Source organism: Myotis lucifugus, unplaced genomic scaffold, assembly GCF_000147115.1.
Source record: "Myotis lucifugus unplaced genomic scaffold, Myoluc2.0 scaffold_562, whole genome shotgun sequence".
Classification (NCBI taxonomy): domain Eukaryota; kingdom Metazoa; phylum Chordata; class Mammalia; order Chiroptera; family Vespertilionidae; genus Myotis; species Myotis lucifugus.
Window position 1 is genome coordinate 103,504 of NW_005871610.1, and position 20,088 is coordinate 123,591.

At 55.6% G+C, this 20,088-nt stretch overlaps 1 protein-coding gene across 1 annotated transcript; it reads right to left on the minus strand.

Annotated features, from left to right (window-relative positions):
* On the minus strand, positions 1-15,940 carry EHD1 (EH domain containing 1). Its single transcript, XM_006104326.3, has 4 exons — positions 15,825-15,940; positions 4,804-5,216; positions 2,324-2,488; positions 1-1,928 (listed from the first exon to the last, which is right to left on the minus strand). Exons 1-4 carry the CDS (start codon positions 15,916-15,918, stop codon positions 1,404-1,406), a joined length of 1,197 nt encoding a protein of 398 aa, XP_006104388.1. The 5' UTR covers positions 15,919-15,940; the 3' UTR covers positions 1-1,403.
* Between the last annotated feature and the right edge of the window lie 4,148 nt (positions 15,941-20,088).

Sequence of the window (20,088 nt, forward strand, 5' to 3'; positions counted from 1 at the left end):
TTCAGCACAAACTTCTTTAATTCAAGAAAGTCTTGTCTTAGTTGCTTTTCTTCCCACAGGTGAGCGTGGAAAAGCCATTGCATCGGAAACAGTGAATTCTCAACAATGCACCTTCACCCTCACCTAATACCGCACGGAATGGTGGCCGAGGCCGGCTGGACGTAACCAGGCCAGTTCCTGGCCACTGGGACTCAGCAGACGGACGCCTGGAGAGCAGCACTGGGAGGGTGGGTGGGGCTGGAGAAGTCGGAGTGCAGGAGTCCCTGAGACCCCGTGGGAGTGATGGCGGCTGCAGGCCGCGGAGCCAGCAGTATGTCCAGGCCCCGAGCCGCTTAGACAGCCCGGCCGAGGCAGAGCCGTGAGGCGGCCTGAGCTGGCCACTCGCTGCCTGTTTATTCACAGCCTGGGGAAGGGGTTGCTCTAAGGGCATCCCACCTTCCTTTGCTCAAGGGGCTGGGTTATCCCTGGTCTCTGGCCACTAGGCCGGGGCTAGAGCACCAAACCATGCCAAGTTCATGAGGACCTAGCACCCACCCAAGGGTGGGGCAGGGAGGTGCACCGGAATGTCCAGGGAGTGAGAGGGTGCCGCAGAGAACACCTCTCGGGTCCCCGGCGGGGGAGCTCTGCACACACCATGTCTCATGGCTCCCGGGTAGAGCTGCCCCTGGTTAGAGTGGGAGAGGAGACAAGAATCACAGCTTCTGAACGAGTGGTTGGGAAGTTACTGGAAAACCCAGTCAAGTATAAGAGGTGTTACTTTTCCGGAACCAACACTAGCTTATGTATCTTCTGGAAGATGTTTTCTTTCACACCCACCCACCCCTCTGATCCCCCAAAGGCAGCTGGGCCTTGCTTCGGTGACTGCCACGCAAGGGGCGGGAGGCTAGGAGAGCAAAGAGCAGGGCTGTGCGCAGGGGGCTGAGAGGTGGCAAAAGGCACAAGAACCAAGTCCGGGACATGGGGAGGAGGCCACTGGCCCCAAGAAGCTGCGCTCAGCTTCGGAATAACCCAGATCCAGCCATTCCTGTCTACACAGGCCCCAGCCCGGCAGCTGCCAGGAGGGGTGCGCTGGGAGTGGTTGTGGGCGCTGAGTGCTGCACAGCCAGAGCGGGAGGCAAGGGGGGAGGCCAGCGGTGTGCGTGAAGGCATGGGGCTGTCAGACGGAGGAGGAGGCAAGAAAGAAGGCCGCCTCTAACGTTATATATTAAAAATATCCATAGTTCTTGTGCATAAAATTCCATCATTCACATACGAGCATCACCCTGCCTCCCCTGCTGGGCCCAGGAACAGCCTTTGAAAGAAAGATGGTGGTTTTCCTTTTCAAGAGCTGAGGAGACAGCCACTCAGTCTTTATGGACCTTGAGAACCGGTGACCCTCCCCTCCCCCCGTCTCTGCTGGCTGGTCACTCGAGCCTCCGCTTGGAGGGTGGGATCAGGTGCGGGGGGAGATCGGTGGGCAGCTCATGGCCCTCCAGCTTGACTTTGATGAGGTGGTTGGCCAGGGCAAACTCCTCGTCGTCCAGCAGCCCGTCCTTGTCCACATCGGCCAGCTTCCAGATCTTCCCCAGCACCGTATTGGGCAGCTTGGACTTCACCATCTCCTTCTTGGCGTTGGCGCCCGTGATCTTGCCATTGACGGGCGACAGTGTGTAGAAGATCTCGTCATAGGTGGGCTTGTCCTTGCCTACCACCCACTCGATGTCATCTATGCCTTCCCCGGCCCCCTCGCCGTAGCCGTGCCCGAAGGGCCCATTCATGGTGCCTTCGAAGGCACCGCCCTTGACGACCTGCGAGGGCATCTGGGACTCCTCCTGGCGCACCATCACCATCAGCCGGGCGATGTCATTGGTCAGCATGTCGTCCACTGTGTCCAGCAGCTTGGGCTTCAAGGCCTGGAACTTGGTGAAGTCTTGGGTCTGCAGGAGTTCCTGTGGTGGGCGGGGAGGAAGGAGAAGGGTGGGTTGGGCCCTCCCAGGCTCCAGATGGAGTGGGCAAAGCAAGGGTTCCCAAGAGAAAGCGGGAACCACGTCACAGCTCAGGCAACTCGGTTAACCCCACTGGGCCCTGGCTCCCCAATTTGTAACCTGGAAGGTAAAAAGAGTCCCTTCCTGGCAGGGCTATGGAGAGAATGAACTGGGATGAGGCCAGAGTGCCTGGCCCTGTCCCCCATTCCCTGAGGACCTGGGTCAACTTCTCCGATTCGGGTGGGGGGCTGGTGACTTTCCCAGCTGCTTCCATTTTGGGAGCCCCCACCCCACAGAGACCCAGTGCCCCCGGCCTTCCTCATGCCCCCCCAGCCTGCTTAGGGTGCGGGCCACCGGACCTGCATCTTGCGGAGGCTCGGGAAGTCGCCAGGGGAGATCTGATGCTCCCGCTCGATCTTGGCGTAGATCTCTCCCAGGTTGTTCACCAGCTCTTTCTTCTTGCTCTCTTTACCGAAGACATTGGGCATCTCCTTCTTGAGGGAGCTGATGATGTAGGCGTGAACCTGTGCGGCAGAAGGGGCGGGCGTCACAGGCTTCCTGGACACCTCGGCAGGGGTGTGGCCTGCACCTGGGCTGCCCCAGGAAGCCGGGGCTGTGACCCGGGAGGGCAAAGGCAGTCCAAAGCCCACGTTCTGCTTCCCGCAGCCTCCCTCCCCCAGGGACCCCTCCACGGGGCAGCAGGGCAGGGCCCCCACCCTCCTGCATGTGCAGACATGTGGACGCTCACATCGAGGCCATAAAACACCACCACGGCCTGAATTATGCTCCACTTTGTCATTACCAAAGCCTTAGGGGTGACTAAGGATTAGAAAAACCCCACAAGCTTCCCCCAGATGTTTCAAGCTTTATCTTAGCTTCGATACCTTGCTCAGACATCTGCCAATTCAAGGCCGCACACCTTCATTTCCTCAGATCGGGCTGGTAATGCTGACAACCCTCCAGGGCACCAGCCCTTCAAATCCCCTGCTTTGCCACGCAGTGTTCATCCCTGGAGGGCTGCAGCCAGCCCGCCAGCCGGCCACCTTCTCCCAGACTCCACCCCATTCAATCCCCTCCACGGCCTGGCCCTGGCTGCCCTGGGCCAGGAGCCTGGCTGAGAATGGCCGGAGGGAAGCAGGCCAGAGTCAGGGCAGAGAGAGCCGCCAGAGCCCAGAGCCCAGAGCCGCACACGCCAGGAGAAGGAACAGCAGCAGGTGGGGAACAAGGCTGGAGGCCGCGTTTCCCAGGCAAAGTGACTCAATGTGCCCTCAGGCCAGGAGATGACACAACCATTTCTGTAAGTGAACAAGCAGGAGGAAGTCTGCCCTGTGTTCTGTCCTGGAAGGGAGCTGGTCCAGGAGAGGGGCAGGGCAGGGAGGGGAGCCGCCCTTCCCTGTGGTCTCTTCTCCGCTCACTGCCTGTCCTCCTTCAGCTCTGGGTGTCCCTCAGTCCTTTGAGGTCAGGAGCCAATTATTCAGGTTTTCTCACAGGTTCCTTTCTTAGAACGAGCGACACTCACCAAGAAGGCTCCAGCAGAGATACAGCTAGAAAAGCGCGCAGCCCTGTGTTCTCCTGCGGGCCTCTGCAACTTGTCTAGGCAGACAGGTCACCAGGGGCTTGAGTCCAAATGCTCAGCAGGGCAGACGTGGGCCTGAGAACCCGTCTCCTAGCGAGCTCCCATGTGCTGGGCCAGCACTCTGGGCAACAGACAGAGCCGGTGGCAAAGGATGAGGGTCAGTTCTCATTACTCAGGCCAAAAGCTACCTGACACCAGGCCTCAAGCGAGTGTGGGGGTGCCCTGGGCCACGGTGTTCTGTCCACGGCGGAGTCTCAAAACCTCAGGGCTACACACGGGCAGTGGCTCCCTGAGGCAGGAGCAGGCCGGCAGGGCTCTTCTCGGCTCTCCCAGGACAGGCCTGCCGCCCAGCGGGGAAGACCCATCCTCAGTCCTGATACTCAGGGGCCCAGGGTGCCTGCTTCACAGGCCACAGGACTGCTTTCGCCAAAGCCAAACACCACACACTGCCTTCCTACCCTCTGCACGCCGCCTGCTCTCCACGGCCCTTTCATCAGAGATCGGGGATGCACAAGGGCCGCTGCAGGCCCCCATCGCTGACCAGCCAGCCCAGGGTCTCATGTGCTTGGCCAGACACTGAGATTCCAACCTCTTGAGCAATTCAGATGCTGCCAGCAGGTGCCAGCAGGCCCCGTGCTTCCGCAGAGGGGCAGGGATGGTGTAACAGGGCCTCTGGAGGCTGCAGCCACCAGCATTCTCTCTGGGCCCACAGGTTAGAAACCCACCTCTCCACTAGCTTCCTGTCCTGGCTTAAGCATCAGCTCCCACTAGAGGCCCCCGGCCTGGCCCGCCCACCAAGATAGCTCCCCAGTCTGCTTCTGCAGCAGCCTGTGGTCTCCCCAAATTGTGCTTTATATGCATATGCCTTCCCCCCTATGGCTGACCAGTGCTACAAGGGTGGGGACCTGCTGTCAGTCCCCACTGTGTCCCCAGCGCCAGCATCTGCCAAGTGTATTTCAGTGCTAAGGAGACCTGTGGGCGGAAGCCCGTGAGGCCTTAAGTTGCACCTCCACCCACTTCCACTCCCCAGGCTGCTGATGGTACAGTGGGACCTTCCATTTTGAGGTTCATGTGCATTAAGAATTTCACTTAAAAAAACAGCTGCGCCCACAGGTGCAGAGAGAGGACTGGTTCAGACACAGTGCAATGGGGCTGGGGCTGGGGGTCTGCAGAGATGGGTCTTGGGCAGACCAACCCCCGGACCCCAGTGGCAGTCCCAGCACAGGAGCCCCCCCCGGAGCAGGCATGCCATCCCAGGCCTACCTTGGCCAGCCTTGCCCTCTTGATCAGGTCGTTGAGCTTCCTGAGGGCAGCGTTCCGGGGCAGAGACTGGATGTCTTTGAAGAGGTCCTGCTCCTCGGCCTCGAAGAGCTTGCGGTTGTCGGGGATGAGGAGGGGGTGGGACCAGAAGGAGCCGATGTAGACCCTCACCACCTCGGGCGTGTTGATGATCTTCCCCAGGGACCACATGAGGGCCCCGTACACCCGCATCAGCTGCTGGGTCTCGATCTGGTCGGCCTTGTTCAGCACCACGCGGATCTTGTCCTCGTGGTTCTTGAGGGCCTTGATGACTTCTGAGAACTCGTCGGAGATGTCCAGCTTGTGGGCATCAAAGAGCAGGATGATGCGGTCGACCCGCTCGGCGAACCACTCCAGGACAGCCGAGAAGTCGTACCCTGTGGGAAGAGGAGGGTGAGCTCAGGGGCCCCCAGGGACAGGCGGCTCTGCTGTGGCCTGGTTCCTCTCCACCTGGGTCATTTACATTTCCAGAATGTACTCAGCACCCTGAGGGAGTCAGCAGGTCTCCCATTTCTGTACCCACCACGGGAGCGCCCTCACCCATGCAGCACCTGGCGTTAAGAGACGCTTAGAAAATCAACAATGCAAAGGAAGTCACCACGCCCGCGCTCTGAAGTGGGTCTGACTCCGGCAGGAGTGAGGAGACCCCAGCAGCGCGGCTCAGCCCTGTGTGGCCAGGACAGACTCGGGTGCTGCCAGCCAGGTGCCCTGGCACAGCAGTGACAGCGGAAAACAGCGCGAGCACCTGCCAGCTCCCTGTTCTGCAGGAATCCCATGCATTCCCTACAACAGGGGCTGGCACACTGCAGCTCAGGGTCCAAATCTGGCCGACCCCCTGCTTCTCCACGTGAGGTTCTACTGGGCTACACCGCCCGCGGCTGCTTTCGTCTACAGCGCAGAGTTCACGGTGTTGCGACAGACTGTAAAGCCTGCAAAGCCAAAAACATGAAGTCCCTGACCCCGACGGAGAGTTTGCTGACCTCTGCTCCACAACGAGCTCATGAAGTGACAAACCACTTCCCTCGCTAGGTCTTAAACACTTCCCCAAAGCGAAGGGCTGATCTGACTCCAGTTTCCACTCCATTCACTGCTGGCTCCCACCGCCCGTGGTGCGCGGGCGTCCGTGGCAGAGAGCGCTAACAGAGAGCGCTAACCGGAAATCTTCCTTCAGGAACAATTGTCTTATTTCAGCTGGACCCCCTCCCCCCCACCCCGCCCAGCTGCCTGACAGCAGAAATGAACAAGAAAAGGAGTGTGAGCCCTGTCCTTTTGCCTCTCCTGCGGCTGGAATGGACGTGACAGTGGGAGCTGGAGCAGCCACCGTGGGTTCAGAGGGCAAAGCTGAGCGCCCAGGACGGCCTTGCTGAACTGCTATGCTCACAGACGCTACCTGATACCTGACTGAAGCCAGTGGATTTGGGGGTTTCGGTAACAGTGGTTGAATTTGTATCCTATTTTGTAATTACACTTCAAAATGTTTCCATTTCTTTCACTTCCCCCAGAAGAAGGGAAACTGTTCCTCACCTTCTAGGAACCCTAAGGAGAGGTAGGAGCCCCTGTGGACACCAGGACTTCAGAAGCTCTGGGAAGCCTGGGCCCAGCCCCTGCACTGCACTGCCTCTCCGGTGACTCTGGGCATTTCCTTGTCCCTGGGATCTGTCCTCTCGCTCTCCACCAGATGGGCGCCGGCCCTCTTCGGAGCCCCCTGTACTTCCCAGAGCGCAGTCAGGCTCCGGAGATTTAGCCAGAGAAGCCACTCCTATGGGGAAGAGCCAGGGACACAAGCCAGCCACACCGATCTCCCCACTTGGGCCCTCCTCAGCCCCCCCTCAGCCCCCTGCCAGGTGGGGATTCAGACCTGTGTTTTCTAGACCACGGGAACAGAAAAGCTATCCGGTAGAGGAGGAGACCAAAGAAAAGGACAAAGTGTCAAGAAAGGGCCCAGCGTGACCTACAGGGCCACGGGGAGGGCAGTCCCGCTCTAGGAACCTGAGGCCGAGCTCAGGGCTGAGTGCCAGGCCACAGCCCGGCCCTGAAGGCTGCCGCCTCCACTGGGCCAGAACCCTGGCCCCCTGCCTGGCTGGATAAACATTCTGGCTGCCAGGCCCCCAGGTTCAAGTGTGCTTCGGCGTTCCCAGCCTCTCCCCGGCACTCAGAAAACAGGATTTTAAAGAAGACGGTTCTGGATTTTAAAGAAGACGGTTCTGGATTCAACCCCAGCTCCAGCCACTGACTCTGTGACCTTAACTTCTGAGTTACTCATTCTTCCTTCTAAGATCATGGGAGGGTCACATGAGGCAATGTGTTGGGCTCCCAGCACAGGCCCGGGCACTGGAATGACTTCCATGGAGGCGGGGCGAGGGGAGAGGTGACAGGGCCACTGGAACACGGGACCAGCAGCCTGGGATGGCATCACGGGTCAAGAACTACGCGACAAATGTTGGGTCTGGCTCTGAGGCCAGAGGCCAGCTCTCCTCTTGTGGCCAAGACACGGACACTTAAGGAAGCCCCCAAATCCATGGCTTCTATGCACACATGGCAGCCTCCAGGGCGACGCAGAGCCTCCGCCCACCCCAGCACGCCAGGAAACAGGATGCTCTAGTCAGAGGCAGCCACTCAGCTGGTTGGGGTTTCTTGATGTGGTGGAGGTGAGGTGGAAGCGAGCGGGAGGGGGGAACGGCGGGGGGGGGGGGGGCAGCAAAGCCCCTGGGACCCCAGGCTGGGCAGGGGAGCAGGGGAGCAGCCAGCCTTCCAAAGCTGGAGGCAAAGGGCAAGGCCACCAGCCTCCGTGCTCAGTGTGGCAGGGCATGGAGCAAGTGCCTCACGGCTGGTTTCAAAGTACAGCCCCTGTGACCCAGCACATTGGGGCCCAGAGCGAAGCTGTCTGCAGAAAACCAGAAAGGAAAGCGCAGGCGCAGGCGCAGGCTGAGGAGCCCAGGCCACTCCGTCAGCGCCTTGTATGGCTGCTCTGCGACCAGCAGGTCAGCGCTGAAAAAGCGATGACTCAGGACTGAACAGAGGCTCCCTCTCAGCAGAAATGAGGCCCAACTTCTCCCCTCATCAAACTATTTGTCCTCAGACTGACACAAGTTCAAATGACCAGAGTCCCACAGCTGGGGAGGCAGCGATGCCAAAACTAAAGCTTTGGGAACAGGGACGCCCTGATGGGCTGGGCTCAAGCCCAAGTTAGCTTTGGCCCAGGAGTGAGGACAGCAGCGGGGAGCTGAGGTCACCCCCACACTCCACCCATCGGGGCCTCCCCCTCCCCAACGGTGGGGGGCCAAGAGCAGACAGGGAAAGGGAAAGGAGGAGGAGGTGGAGCGAGGCACCGGAGTCACAGCCTGCAGATCCCTACGCCCCAGCCAGAGCTGGGTGCCCCGGCTACACACTGTCACTCACCAGCACCTCAACGCAGAGCCAACAGAGCTAAGTCCTCTTTTTTGTAGATGAATGAAATTTCCTGTTTATTATGGAAAACGCTTGCTTTTGGTGAGAGAGAAGGGAGAGGTCACGGTTCCATTCCTGGTCAGGGCACATGCCTAGGTTTTGGGCTTGACCCCTAGTAGAGGGTGCGTAGGAGGCAGCTGAGCAATGATTCTCTCTCATCATTGATGTTTCTCTCTCCCTTTCTGAAATCAATAAAAATAATCTTTTAAAAAATGGTTAAGTCTTGCTCTGGCCAGTGTTGCTTAGTGGTTAGAGGATGTCAGGTTAGATCTGTGCGGGAGGTCTCTCTCTCTCTCTCTCTCTCTCTCTCTCCCTCTCCCACTTCCTTCCTCCCTCTCCCTCTCCCTCTCCCTCTGCCTCTCCCTAAGAATCCATGGAAAAAATACCCTCAGGTGAGGATGAACAACAACAAAATATGGTTAAGTTTTATGTTGTGCACATATAACCCCTCCCACCCACACAGTCCTGGGGGTTGGGAGAAGAGAGGGGAAAGGTGGAGCCCATCAGGCTGGGTTCCTGAGCCTCCTCTGGGTCCCTTCTGCCTTCCGGGGTGCCTCCTGAGGGGGGTGCCTTCCCGACAAGCCATGCTTCCCTCTCCCCACACCAGCACCCAGCACCGAGGTGCAGAGGCAGCAGCTGTGATTGCCGCCTGCTCGCCCTGCTCCAGACACAGGCAGTTCCAGCAGCCAGAGGGGAAAAGCTGCTTCATACATTCCAAAAGCTTCTAGAACATGAACAATAGAGGGTTTGTCTCCAATCAACTTCTGCTTCCTGCCATTCAAGCTGTGTGGGCCTGGGTATTTCTTACCATCGCTCTCCATCACACACGTTTCCAACTCGTGCTGGACCAGGAGAGCAAAACAAATATTAAAGAGCTGAGAATCACCCGGCCGGTGTGGCTCAGTGGTTGAACTTTGACCCATGAACCAGTAGGTCACAGTTCAATTCCCGGTCAGGGCATATGCCCAGGTTGCGGGCTCCATCCCCAGTAGGGGGCGTGCAGGAGGCAGCCAATCGATAATTTTCTCTCATCACTAATGTTTCTCGCTCCTTCTCTCCCTTCCTCTCTTTGAAATCAGTAAAGTAAAACAAATTTAAAAAGAAATTAAAATTTGCACTGTTGCCGAAACCGGTTTGGCTCAGTGGATAGAGCGTCGGCCTGCGGACTGAAGGGTCCCAGGTTCGATTCCGGTCAAGGGCATGTACCTGGGTTGCGAGCACATCCCCAGTAGGAGATGTGCAGGAGGCAGCTGATCGATGTTTCTCTCTCATCGATGTTTCTAACTATCTCTCTCCCTTCCTCTCTGTGGAAAATCAATAAAATATATTAAAAAAATAAAATAAAATAAAATTTGCACTGTACACAAATGTTTATAGCAGCTTTATTCAAAACTGCCCCAACTGGAAATCCAAATACCCTTCGCTAGCTGAGTGGATAACAAATGATTGTAGGACAGCAGAGCAACAAAGGAGCAAACCACTGACACTCAGCTACGTGAGGACCGAGAACGAACAGGCCAGGTAAAAGCAGACACACCAGACACAAACGGAATGATTCCCTTCCGACATTCTGGAAAAGGCAAAACCTTAGGGACAAGTATCAGATTAGTGGGTTGCCGGGGATCAGGAGTGCCTACAAGGGGCGCAGAACTTTCTGGGGTGATGGGAGACTATACGTAGGTCATGGTGGTGGTTTCGTGACAGCTCAGAGGGCTGTGCGCCTGAAAAAGGTGAATGTGACTGTGTCCAATGTAGACCTCAGTAAACCTGACCCAACAACACAGAAGGACAGGCCAGCGGGGAGGACAGATGGGCTGTGGAACCAGGCCCCCTTTTGAATCCTGGAGCTTCCACTCAACAACCAGCAGTGTGACCCAGCCAGGCCACGTTCCCTCTGAACCTGTTTCTTCATCTGTAACGTGAAGATGGCGTGTTTCGCCCTCACAGCGCTGCTGTGGGCATCGAGTGAGCGCCTGGCACACTGTAGCTCTTGGTAAATGTTTGCTAGTATTTACTCACAGGATTTGTACTTTGGACTCAAGAAGCTTAGGTTCTAATGGGTGTGTAGGCAACGACCGCTCTAATGCATGAAGAATGCCTCGTACCCCAAATATAAACTGAACATTTGCAGGCGCTCGGGCCAGCTGCTACCCAGCCAGCCGCTGAGCTGGCAGCCTCGGAACAGGTGCCGAGTGCCGGCACCAGCTGGTACCACTCCTCTGTAGGCAGAGTGGCCCACGCCCCTCGGCAGAGCCGGCAGCATTCCCATCCAGGGCTTGGGCCCAAAGCTGCCTGGCTGGACAGGGTGGGGGCAGCGGGGGCAGCGGGGAGAGGAAGGCTCCAGGAGGGAGCTGCCCAGGGGCCGAGCACCCAGGGGACCTGGAATCTGGAGGGAAACCCCGCTGAGTCAGTGCTTCCCCACCCTCCAGCTAAAGATGCTATTCAGAAAAACGTCTTCCCCATCAGAGTCTGGGAAGTCCTGGATTTTCCAGCGCCTTTCTTTTCCATCAGCTGACATCTGTAGGGCACTCAGCTGTGCCCTGGGCACTGGGGCAAGAAGTCCATGGAGAAATGCCTGCAACCGGACAAGAACCAAGGAGTGGCTCCTGAGGTTGCAGCTTCTGTGCGGCTCTGGCCCCTAAAGTACTGACCTGGGGCTGGAACCTTCGGTCACTAGCTGTGCTGGGGGCGCTGGGCAGCCAGGAGCACGCAGCACTCCAGCCTTACAAGGGGCTTTTGGGAAACTCCATGGAGCATTCTATGGCTGAAAAGCCCTGGTGACACTCTGGCTGGGAGGGCTTTTAGGGCTGGGGCATCTGAGGAGGTGGTCAGCGTGAGGGTCAGCACAAAGGGACAGCTCAGGGATGAGGGCTCCAGCTCTGGCCTGAGGAGGCAGAGCCTGACTATGAAGGAGCAGGCCGGCTCCTGGTCTTAGACAGACCCTGTGAACCAGGGACAGTGAGCGGAGGGCAGGTGAGAACCCAGGGGACAGGCAGCCATGGTCAGGGCTCCTAGGACTGGTGCAGAGAACAGGGAAGGAAGATGCCAGCATGGTGACTGCAGGTCCATTCTGATCTCAGGCTGCAGAGAAGCCTTGTAGGAGAGCTCAGAAGCCCTGCACCGTGATGACCGAAGAGGGTCAAAGACTTGTCTGATCCAAGCTCTCGGGGGCTCCTTCACCCCAGAGCACCCTCTCAGCACAGTGCAGTGTGAGCACAGCTTCTGCTGGGTTCCAATCCTCGCACCACACATGCCTGAGTGTCATCTTGGGCTAATTACTCAACTTGCTAAGCCTCTGTTTCCTCCTCTGGGAAGCAATAGCTTCCTCTTAGGTGCAGCTGCTGTGACAATACGTGAAGTGGGTTCACGGGGCACAAAGCCAGGACAAGGCCAGCGGCTCCGACCTCCTGATCCAAGTCTGAACACGTCACTGCTGCCACACCTGCCACAGGGAAAACAGACCCACGGGTTCGGCGCAGCTCAGCCACCCGGCCATGGCAGGAGCACACTGGCTGGGACTTCCACCTGAGGGCGCCTCCCCTGCTGCCACCAAGGACCCTGAGGCGACTGTGCGGCGCCCAGCAGCCGGGAAGCCCAGGGCACCAGCCCAGCAGGCCCAACGCCCTTTGGGACGCCTTGTCTGTCGCAGGTCACCTTCTTGGCTGACACAGGAGAACGTTATCTATAAAGTCACTCAGAATATTAGCCCAACAGGGAACAGAATATTAGCCCAACAGGGAAGTGGGCCTGCAGATCCTACCTTACCTTCCAGACAGTATCTCCTGCACACAGTAGGGACCACGGGGGAAAGTCAGGAGGGACCAGGCCGCAGGGTGGGACATGGAAGCGGGTGTAATGAGCAGCTCTAATGCACACACAACCTCCAGAAGGATGTTCTGCTTCCAGGGAGGGAGGCTGGCGAACCAGACGCCCATGCTGCTTGCCCGGGAACCGGGCTTCTGCTGGCTCTGTCTTTCTGAGAGGGAAACACCTGCTTTCCACGCAGCAGCAAGGGGAACAGAGGCGGCAGCCGGGAAGCCTGGACACACTGCCCTGCTCTGACCTCCCGGCCGGACCAGGCGACATGGGACCTTTGCAGTAACTGAAGGGTGGGGCCTCAAAGAGAAATCCACTCCCTTTCCATCCACCAGTGGCCACCACCCCGGGACCCTGTGACACACAGCACATCTAAGAGCCCCGCAGGGCCTTTCTCCTGCTGATAACATGCTGACACCAAAATGTTCCACAGCAAATTCCAACTCGGTAACTTCTAGTAAAACACTTTAAACCGAGACCTCTAGGTTACAAAGGGAAAGAAATGGCAAAATCAGTTTGATGTCTCACTACTTCACAGGAGGAAAACCCTTCTCTTATCAGAACAATGCACTTACCTTTTTAAAAATTGCTTTGAGAGGGGGAGGAAGAGCAATTTTTGTTATTCCACTAGTTTATGCTTTCATTGGTTGATTCTTGTATGTGCCCTGATGGTGACTGAACCCGAAATCTTGGAATGTCACGATGACATTCTAACCAACTGAGCTACCCAGCCAGGGCCATGTGCTTCTCATGAAGCCACCCTCCTTCCTGTCCATGATGGGTGGGAAGGCCTGTGGCTGCCCAGGGACCCAGAGGGGCCAACACCCTACACCTGGAGAAGAATAGCAGGGCCCACAGATGGAGCCGGGGGAAGCTAATGGAGCCCGTCTCCTGCTGGCTTCCTCTTCCAGCATCTGCCCTCTGCACGAAACTTGAGGGCCAGGGCCGCCTTGCCCACCGCGTGCTCCCCTGCCCCCAGTCAAATACACTCGGTGTGACTGCTCTGGGGCGAGAAGGGGAGGCAGGGACGGCAACAGCCTACCAGACAGGATCTGGGTGCCTAATGTAGCAAGACATGCTCCCAACCTCTCAGCCGGCTGAGCTCTAAAAAGCTGAAGTGTCAGAGACAGCCCAGCAGGGGACTTCCCAGCACTGGTGGAAAAGAGCTTTTTCTGAGTTCCCTTTTCCGTGACAACAGGGGCCACAGAACCCTAAATCCTTTCCCCAAATATCTTCACTCCCAGCTCTGAAGGTCACACTGAGGGCTGCATTCTGGGAAGATAAGCCTCTTTTTGTGAGCTATTGTCCTTTATGCAAAGATATACACAGCTGGCCTCTGGGGCTGGGAGCACGGTGGAAGCCCAGAGGTGGCCCCAGTCAGAAGCCCCTCCGTTCACTCCTCCAGGTCATTAAAAGGAAAGCTCTATAGAGATTCAAAGAAGTCCCTCTAGGATAGCTCAACCCTGGAGGGAGATTGAGAATAAATCCCCTTTGTGGGACTCACCCTTTAAGAGTAACTGATTCAGCTTTTCTGGCCTTATTTTGGCAAATGTCAAGGCTTAGGCACTTTCTTAAAACCACATGCTGATCTGACAAGCTCAGGGGAGGCCTGCATGGCAGTCTTGCAAACTCAGAGACCTAAAGTAACCACAAAGGATGGTCTGAAACTAAACTTTAAAAGCAGTTATGGTGGGCAGTTACATCCTAGGCCAGTATCTTCACTGACAAGGTCAACCTTTACCTTGACTGAGCCTGTCTGTCTTTTTGCATCTATGATAACATACCCTTTGAAATGTCTGGGTAACTTGTAACTTCCCTTTTTCTGGACCCCTTGGGCACAACCAAATGTGCTGGGCGCCAGGACAGATACCACAAATTTCTTCATTATCATGTTAGATGTTCCTGCACCCACCTAAGTATGTGTCCATCATTTTACTTTTTATCCAATCCCAGGGGTTTCCCTGCTCTGCTTTATCCCTCCTCCTTAATCTATCACCAATGAATTTCATGTAACCCGCCTATGTCCCTTTCCTTTGATTGCAATGTATAAATACAAATGTAACCCGCCATTGTCTGGAGCATTATCTCAATTCGTTGAGGTTCTACTTCCCGGCATATGTCGACAGTTTGGCTCAAATAAACTCACAAAAATTCTTTACAGGTTTCAATGGTTTTTGTTTACGTTAACACCAGGTTGGAACAATCACAGCAATAGGAGAAAACTGGCCCTGGCCTCTTAAAGGGGCCCCTAAATCTGCTCCCTTGAACCCCTAGGATGTCATTATCCTTGGGTGGAGAACCTAAAAGCTTAAGACAGATCTAGAGACAGAGCTAGAGCAGGTCAGGAAGCTCTGATGCAATCCTACAGGCAGGGGACACAGGCCTGGAGAGGAAGAGAAGCAAGGTTTGCCAGCACCAATGACTGGGCCCACATTCTGGGGTGATGGGAGACTATACGTACAGATCTAACCTGACATCCTCTGACCTTTACCGCAGACACACACCACCCCCCAAATCTCAGGCTGCTGGCTTCAGTGCTGGCAGGTGTTTCCCTCTCAGTGCTCATCACTGCTGGGCAGCCCAGAGGGAAAGGGTGCAGGAAAAATCTGCAAGTTGATGGTTAAACAAACTTCCCTTGTCCTCAACCCCTCTCTGAGACTGCCCTCCTTCCATTTTCAATTTGCAGCTGCAGGCTCCCCTCCGGGCCTGCCAGACATCATCTGCCTGCCCTCATGCACCTCTAGGCCCCAAGCTCCCCTCCCTTCTACAAAAGGGGGGCGGGGGCGGCGGGGAGAAGCAGCAGAAACAGAGCCCAGTCAGGCGCAACCTGAACCAGATCCTCAGAAAAGCTTGGCAAAATCGAACCCGGAGTTTACAACACGGAATGGGTCTGGTGCACTCAGACTCAGCACAAACAACGCCCAGGGAGACTGCAGACATTTAGGCAATTTAAACCATTTCTGCCAGCCCCTCAACATTTAGCCAATTCCTGCCCGTCTCCTCTTGGTAGCCTGCTAGAGTCCAACTGCTTTCCCACGGGCCTGCAGGACTCACTGGGAATGCATATGGTGCTGGGAGGCAAAGCTTGAAACACAAACTAAGGTGAGTGAGCCCAGCCAGGCCGGCGGGCTCAGTGGTTGAGCATCGACCTATGAACCAGGTCACGGTTCAATTCCCAGTCAGGGCACGTGCCCGGGTTGTGGGCTCAATCCCCAGTGTCGGTGTGCAGGAGGAAGCAGGTCAATGATTCTCTCTCATCACTGATGTTTTTAACCCTCTCTCCCTTCCTCTCTGAAATCAATAAAAATGTTTAAAAAAAAAAGGTGAGTGAGCCCTAAGAGCCAGGGGCTGGCTCATTCACAGTCAGCAATGCTGGCTGAGGTACCTTGGAGCCCAGATACTAAGCAATTTCCTATGACCTCACAGCCAGCCTGAGGCCCCAGCTCCAGTCCTGTCTTCCTTCCCAGCATGCCCCAGGGGCTGGAGAGCACGAAAGCCACACGTTGGCTGTGGTTTCACCGGATGGCTCTTGTAACTTCAGCAAAGGGGCCAAGGAAGGAAGGAGCTCCTTGGCTCGGAGAACCGTGGACACAGAGGGCGGATGGGAAATGGGCTCCCCCTTGGGCTGGACAGCCCTCAAGGGCAGCATCTGGTCTGCATCGCAGACATCAGATGGGAGAAGCCCGACGCCCAGAGGTGCCCTGGGCTGTCGGTCTGTTTACCTCTGCTGATGCGCTGTTTCTCCCCAGACAGGATCCCGGGCGTGTCGATGATGCTGATGCTATCCAAGACCGGGTTGGGCAGCTGGGCACACATGAACCTGCATGAGCAAGAGCCAGAAGAGAGAGGTCAAGACTCAGTTATCGCCGCTCTAGAGGGCACAGCGGTGCTTTCTGTGCTCCCTCGCCACCTCCGCTTCCTTTCCAGGAACAAGAAACTTAAAGGAGGTTTTCTATCAGCTTAGTTGCCAGGGGTGGCCAGCAGACTGCACATGGTCTCTTAACTGATATCCAACCAGCAGGCTCAGACTGACCCACATCAGCACGTTCCTCACATTTAGCACCCCCCCCCCCCCGAGTTCAAGAGTTCAGCACTCAAGTTGCTGACATGTTAGCATGAGCCTAGGTCACCATTCAACCACTGGCTACACTTCTTTTTAAAAAATGTTTTAATTTATTGATTTTGTTAATCCTCACCAGAGGATATTTTTTTCTATTGATTTTTTCTAGAGAGTGAAGGGAGGGGGAGAGACAGAAAGGGAGAACCACTGATGTGAAAGAGACACATGGATTGGTTCCCTCTTTTTTTAAAAAAATATATTTTTATTGATTTTTTACAGAGAGGAAGGGAGAGGGATAAAGAGTTAGAAACATCGATGAGAGAGAAACATCGATCAGCTGCCTCCTGCACACCCCCTACTGGGGATGTGCCCGCAACCAAGGTACATGCCCTTGACCACTATCAAACCTGGGACCCTTCAGTCCGCAGGCCGAAGCTCTATCCACTGACTCAAACTGGTTAGGGTGGATTGGTTCCCTCTTACATGAGCCCTGACCGGGGGCCAGGAATTGAGCCGGCAATGGAGATATATGCCCTTGAGCAGGAATTGAACCTGCAACCCTTCAGTCCAAGGGCCGGCGCTCTAACCACTGAACAAACCGGCCAGGACTAGTTTTTATTGATTTTAAAGAGAGAGGAAGAGAGAGAGAAACATCATGTGAGAAACACTGATTGGCTGCCTCCTGCATGCCCCCTAGTCTAGTGGGGACTGAGACCATAATCTGGGCATGTGCCCTGACAGGGAATTGAACCAGCAACTCTTTGGTACATGAGACAATGCTCAACCAACTGAGCCACACTGGCCAGAGCACCACTGGCTACATTTCCACACACCAAAGAGAGTAGGTCCTTTCCCACTGCTGCTGCCCTTTCCCAGCCCTTTCCCTTCCACCAGCTCCTCGGGGGAAGGGACTGCCGTGGCAGCCAGGGAAAGCTGGAGGACCACACAGGCTGGCGGTGGGCAGGGAAGTAGACATCATTCTCTGAAAGTCAAAGTGTGCAGGAGGCAGCTGATCAATGATGGATGTTTCTCTCTCTCCCTCTCTTCCTCTCTGAAATTAAAAAAAAAATCTTTAAAAAAATAAAAGAATGAAGGCACAGAGAGGCTAGCAACTCATGAGTGAGGACGTAGCTGTGTGTGTAAGTTCCCACTGGACTTAGAACAGCAAGGGGCTGTCCCAACTGGAGCAGAGATTCTTGATTAGACACAGAAAAGGCTCCTTTGACAACTTCTCTGGAAAAGGTATTGTGAGCAAAGAAAACACTGACCCGATGTCTGCAGGACACAGGCTTAAAGCTGCCTTTCCAACAATTGGGAGGAATCTGAGCTGATTAGCTTCCCCTTTTGGCCCCACCCCCTTGGTGACCAGCGGCCCCCAGGCTAAGGGTGAAAGGTACTGCCTGCAAACACAACAGAGCAAAACCAGCTGCCCCACAAGGTGAACAAACCTTGGACCGCATCCTCCCCAGTGCCAGCAGCAGAGCTGCGTGCTGTAAACAAGTGTGTGCCAGACCTGGGGCTCCGGCTACGGAAGGGAGTCACTGGGGAGAAGACCAAACTAAAAGGATCCGGAGTAAAGCTGGCTCTGGGTAGTCACATACAAAATGCCTTGTAGCCCTGGCCGTTGTGGCTCAGCTGGTTGGGTGTCGTCCACTGAAAGGTCACTGGTTCGATTCCTGGTCAGGGCACGTACCCAGGCTTGATCCCTGGTACGGGGTGTGCAGGAGGCGGCTGATTGATGTCCTACTCTGGCATCGATATTTCTCTTTCTCTCTCTCTCTCTCGAAATCAATTAAAAATCTTAAAGAAATAAAGCCTTGCACATGAGCCTGGCGAGTGCGTTAACATGCTCTGTGGCGGAAACACCAGGGGAGCAGGCGGTACAGATGCATCCCATCCCATCTTCTCACCAACCAGATGCACAGATCTCACTTCACACTACAGGTGGGTGGGAACGTCACACAAGGAGTTTCCACAGGACCATCTTAGGACACCCTGACTGCCCTGCCTCCCTCAGTCAGCTCCATCTGATTTTGGTCTTAGAACAGCCACTTAGGGGGAAAAGACCGGAAAGTCAAGTTCATGACTCAATGGGTCTCTTTAAGAGCCCTGGGAGAGGCTGTGCCAGCCAGAGAAGAGCCCCCTTTGTGTGCCCTGCTGGCCAGGAGGCACAGACTGACACAGCTCAGGCCCTGGCTTCAGTGCACACCCATGCCCCCACCCTCCGCTGTAAGGGCCTTTAGGCAGCGCCATTAGCATTTGGGGACCGTCTGGAGAGGAGGTGGTGGCAAGAAGGAAACAAGTGTGGCTGCTGGCTGCTGGGGCACCAACATCATCCAAGTGCCTGTCTGGGCCCAGCTCTCCCGAACTGCTCTTTGCCAGGTAGAAGCAGCAGCAACAGGCTGCACAAACAGTCCGCCCGGCAACCACTTGCAGGGTGAGCTCCACAAATCAACCCGGCTCAGGGGCCGAATAGTTTCCTGAACTGATGAGGTGGGGATTGCCTAGATCAGCGGTCGCCAACCGGTAGTCTGCGGACCACTGGTGGTCCGTGAGGTCCAAAAGGTTGGCAACCACTGGCCTAGATGGCTAAGATCCCTTCTAGCTCCAAAACTTTAGGTCTGCAAATTCAAAAAAGAGGCCATATGCTCTGGTCGGGTAGTTCAATTGGTTAGAGTGTCGTCCCAATACGCGCCAAGGTTGTGGTCAAGCACATATAAGAATCAACCAATGAACGCATGGACATGTGGAACAGCATATCAATGTTTCTCTCTCTCTCTCTCTCTCTCTCTCTCTCTCTCTCAAATCAATGAAAAAAGCAGGCCATATGCCCATTTCTTCTTCCAAAAAAAGGTTTACTATCTCAAGCAGAAGTGGAAACCTAAGGGCAAATGACGTAGGTCTAGTTACCCTTCCTTCTAGCTCCCAAAGTTCTGCGTGAACATAGAGACCTAATAATGCCTGGAATTCCCAGCATAGCAGCCAAGTTTTCCACAAGACTGCACCGCGCCCACCAGCTAACAGTCTGAGCCAATCCCCTATCTACAGACACAATAATTCTAAAACGCCAGCATCCTCGGGAGAGAGGCTCCAGGCTACGGCCGCACCTCTTCAGGAGCCCTCCCCAAAGGGCTTGACTCAACGCAGGCCCTGACACACAAACGCCATCGGCTATAAAACAGGAGGGCAGGCTTACAGGCCTGAAAAGGGCAACAAGACAACAGCAGCCTGTCTTCTCTGTTAATGGTCGGCTCTGTGACTGGAATAGGCCTGGGCGGCTGGGATTGGGGGCAAGCGGGTCCACCCTGTCCAGTTGGACAGGGTCTGGAAAGGAATGTGATCATGCAGGGCGGAGACCTGGAAGGCAGCGAGGCTGCTGCCCAGACCCAGGCTGAGCACGGCATGTGAGTCACTCCTTGAGTGGGAGGCGGCAGATTGTGAGGTCCCCGGTATGCACCATGGGGATGAGGGGTAAGGGTTTTAAGAACGCTGACTAGGGCTCCCAGTTTCCTTTACAGAAAGAGTGAGTTGGGTTGGGTCGCTCAGTTGGTTAAAGCATCGCCCCAATACACCCAGGTTGCAGGTTCCATCCCCACTCGGGCACACACAAAAATCAACCAATGAATATATAAGTAAGTGAAAAAAACAAATTGATGTTTCTCTCCCCTTTCTGAAAAAAAAAAAAAATTAAAAAGAAAACCAATCAATAGTATTTTTTTTTAAAAAGTGAGTTTTGGCTGTTGCACTCCCTTAGAGAGGCCAAGGCGGTTCATTGGTTGCATCGGGAAGGATAGAATCTTGGAGGACCGATCCCTTCTCATCACCGGAAGGGAAGTTCCCCCCTTTTAACTGGGGAAACTTAACCAAGGAGGTAAGGGGGCTCCTAAGGGCGTCTGCGGAGGGGATCAGGGTCCAAAATCTCATTC

Coding starts and splice junctions, on each gene's coding strand:
- EHD1 (XM_006104326.3), bottom strand. CDS start 15,918: ATGTGTGCCCAGCTGCCCAACCCGGTCTTGGATAGCATCAGCATCATC. Junction 5,217..15,824: donor GAAACAGCGCATCAGCAGAG/GTAAACAGACCG, acceptor CTCTTCCCACAG/GGTACGACTTCTCGGCTGTC. Junction 2,489..4,803: donor AGAGGGCAAGGCTGGCCAAG/GTAGGCCTGGGA, acceptor TCTGCCGCACAG/GTTCACGCCTACATCATCAG.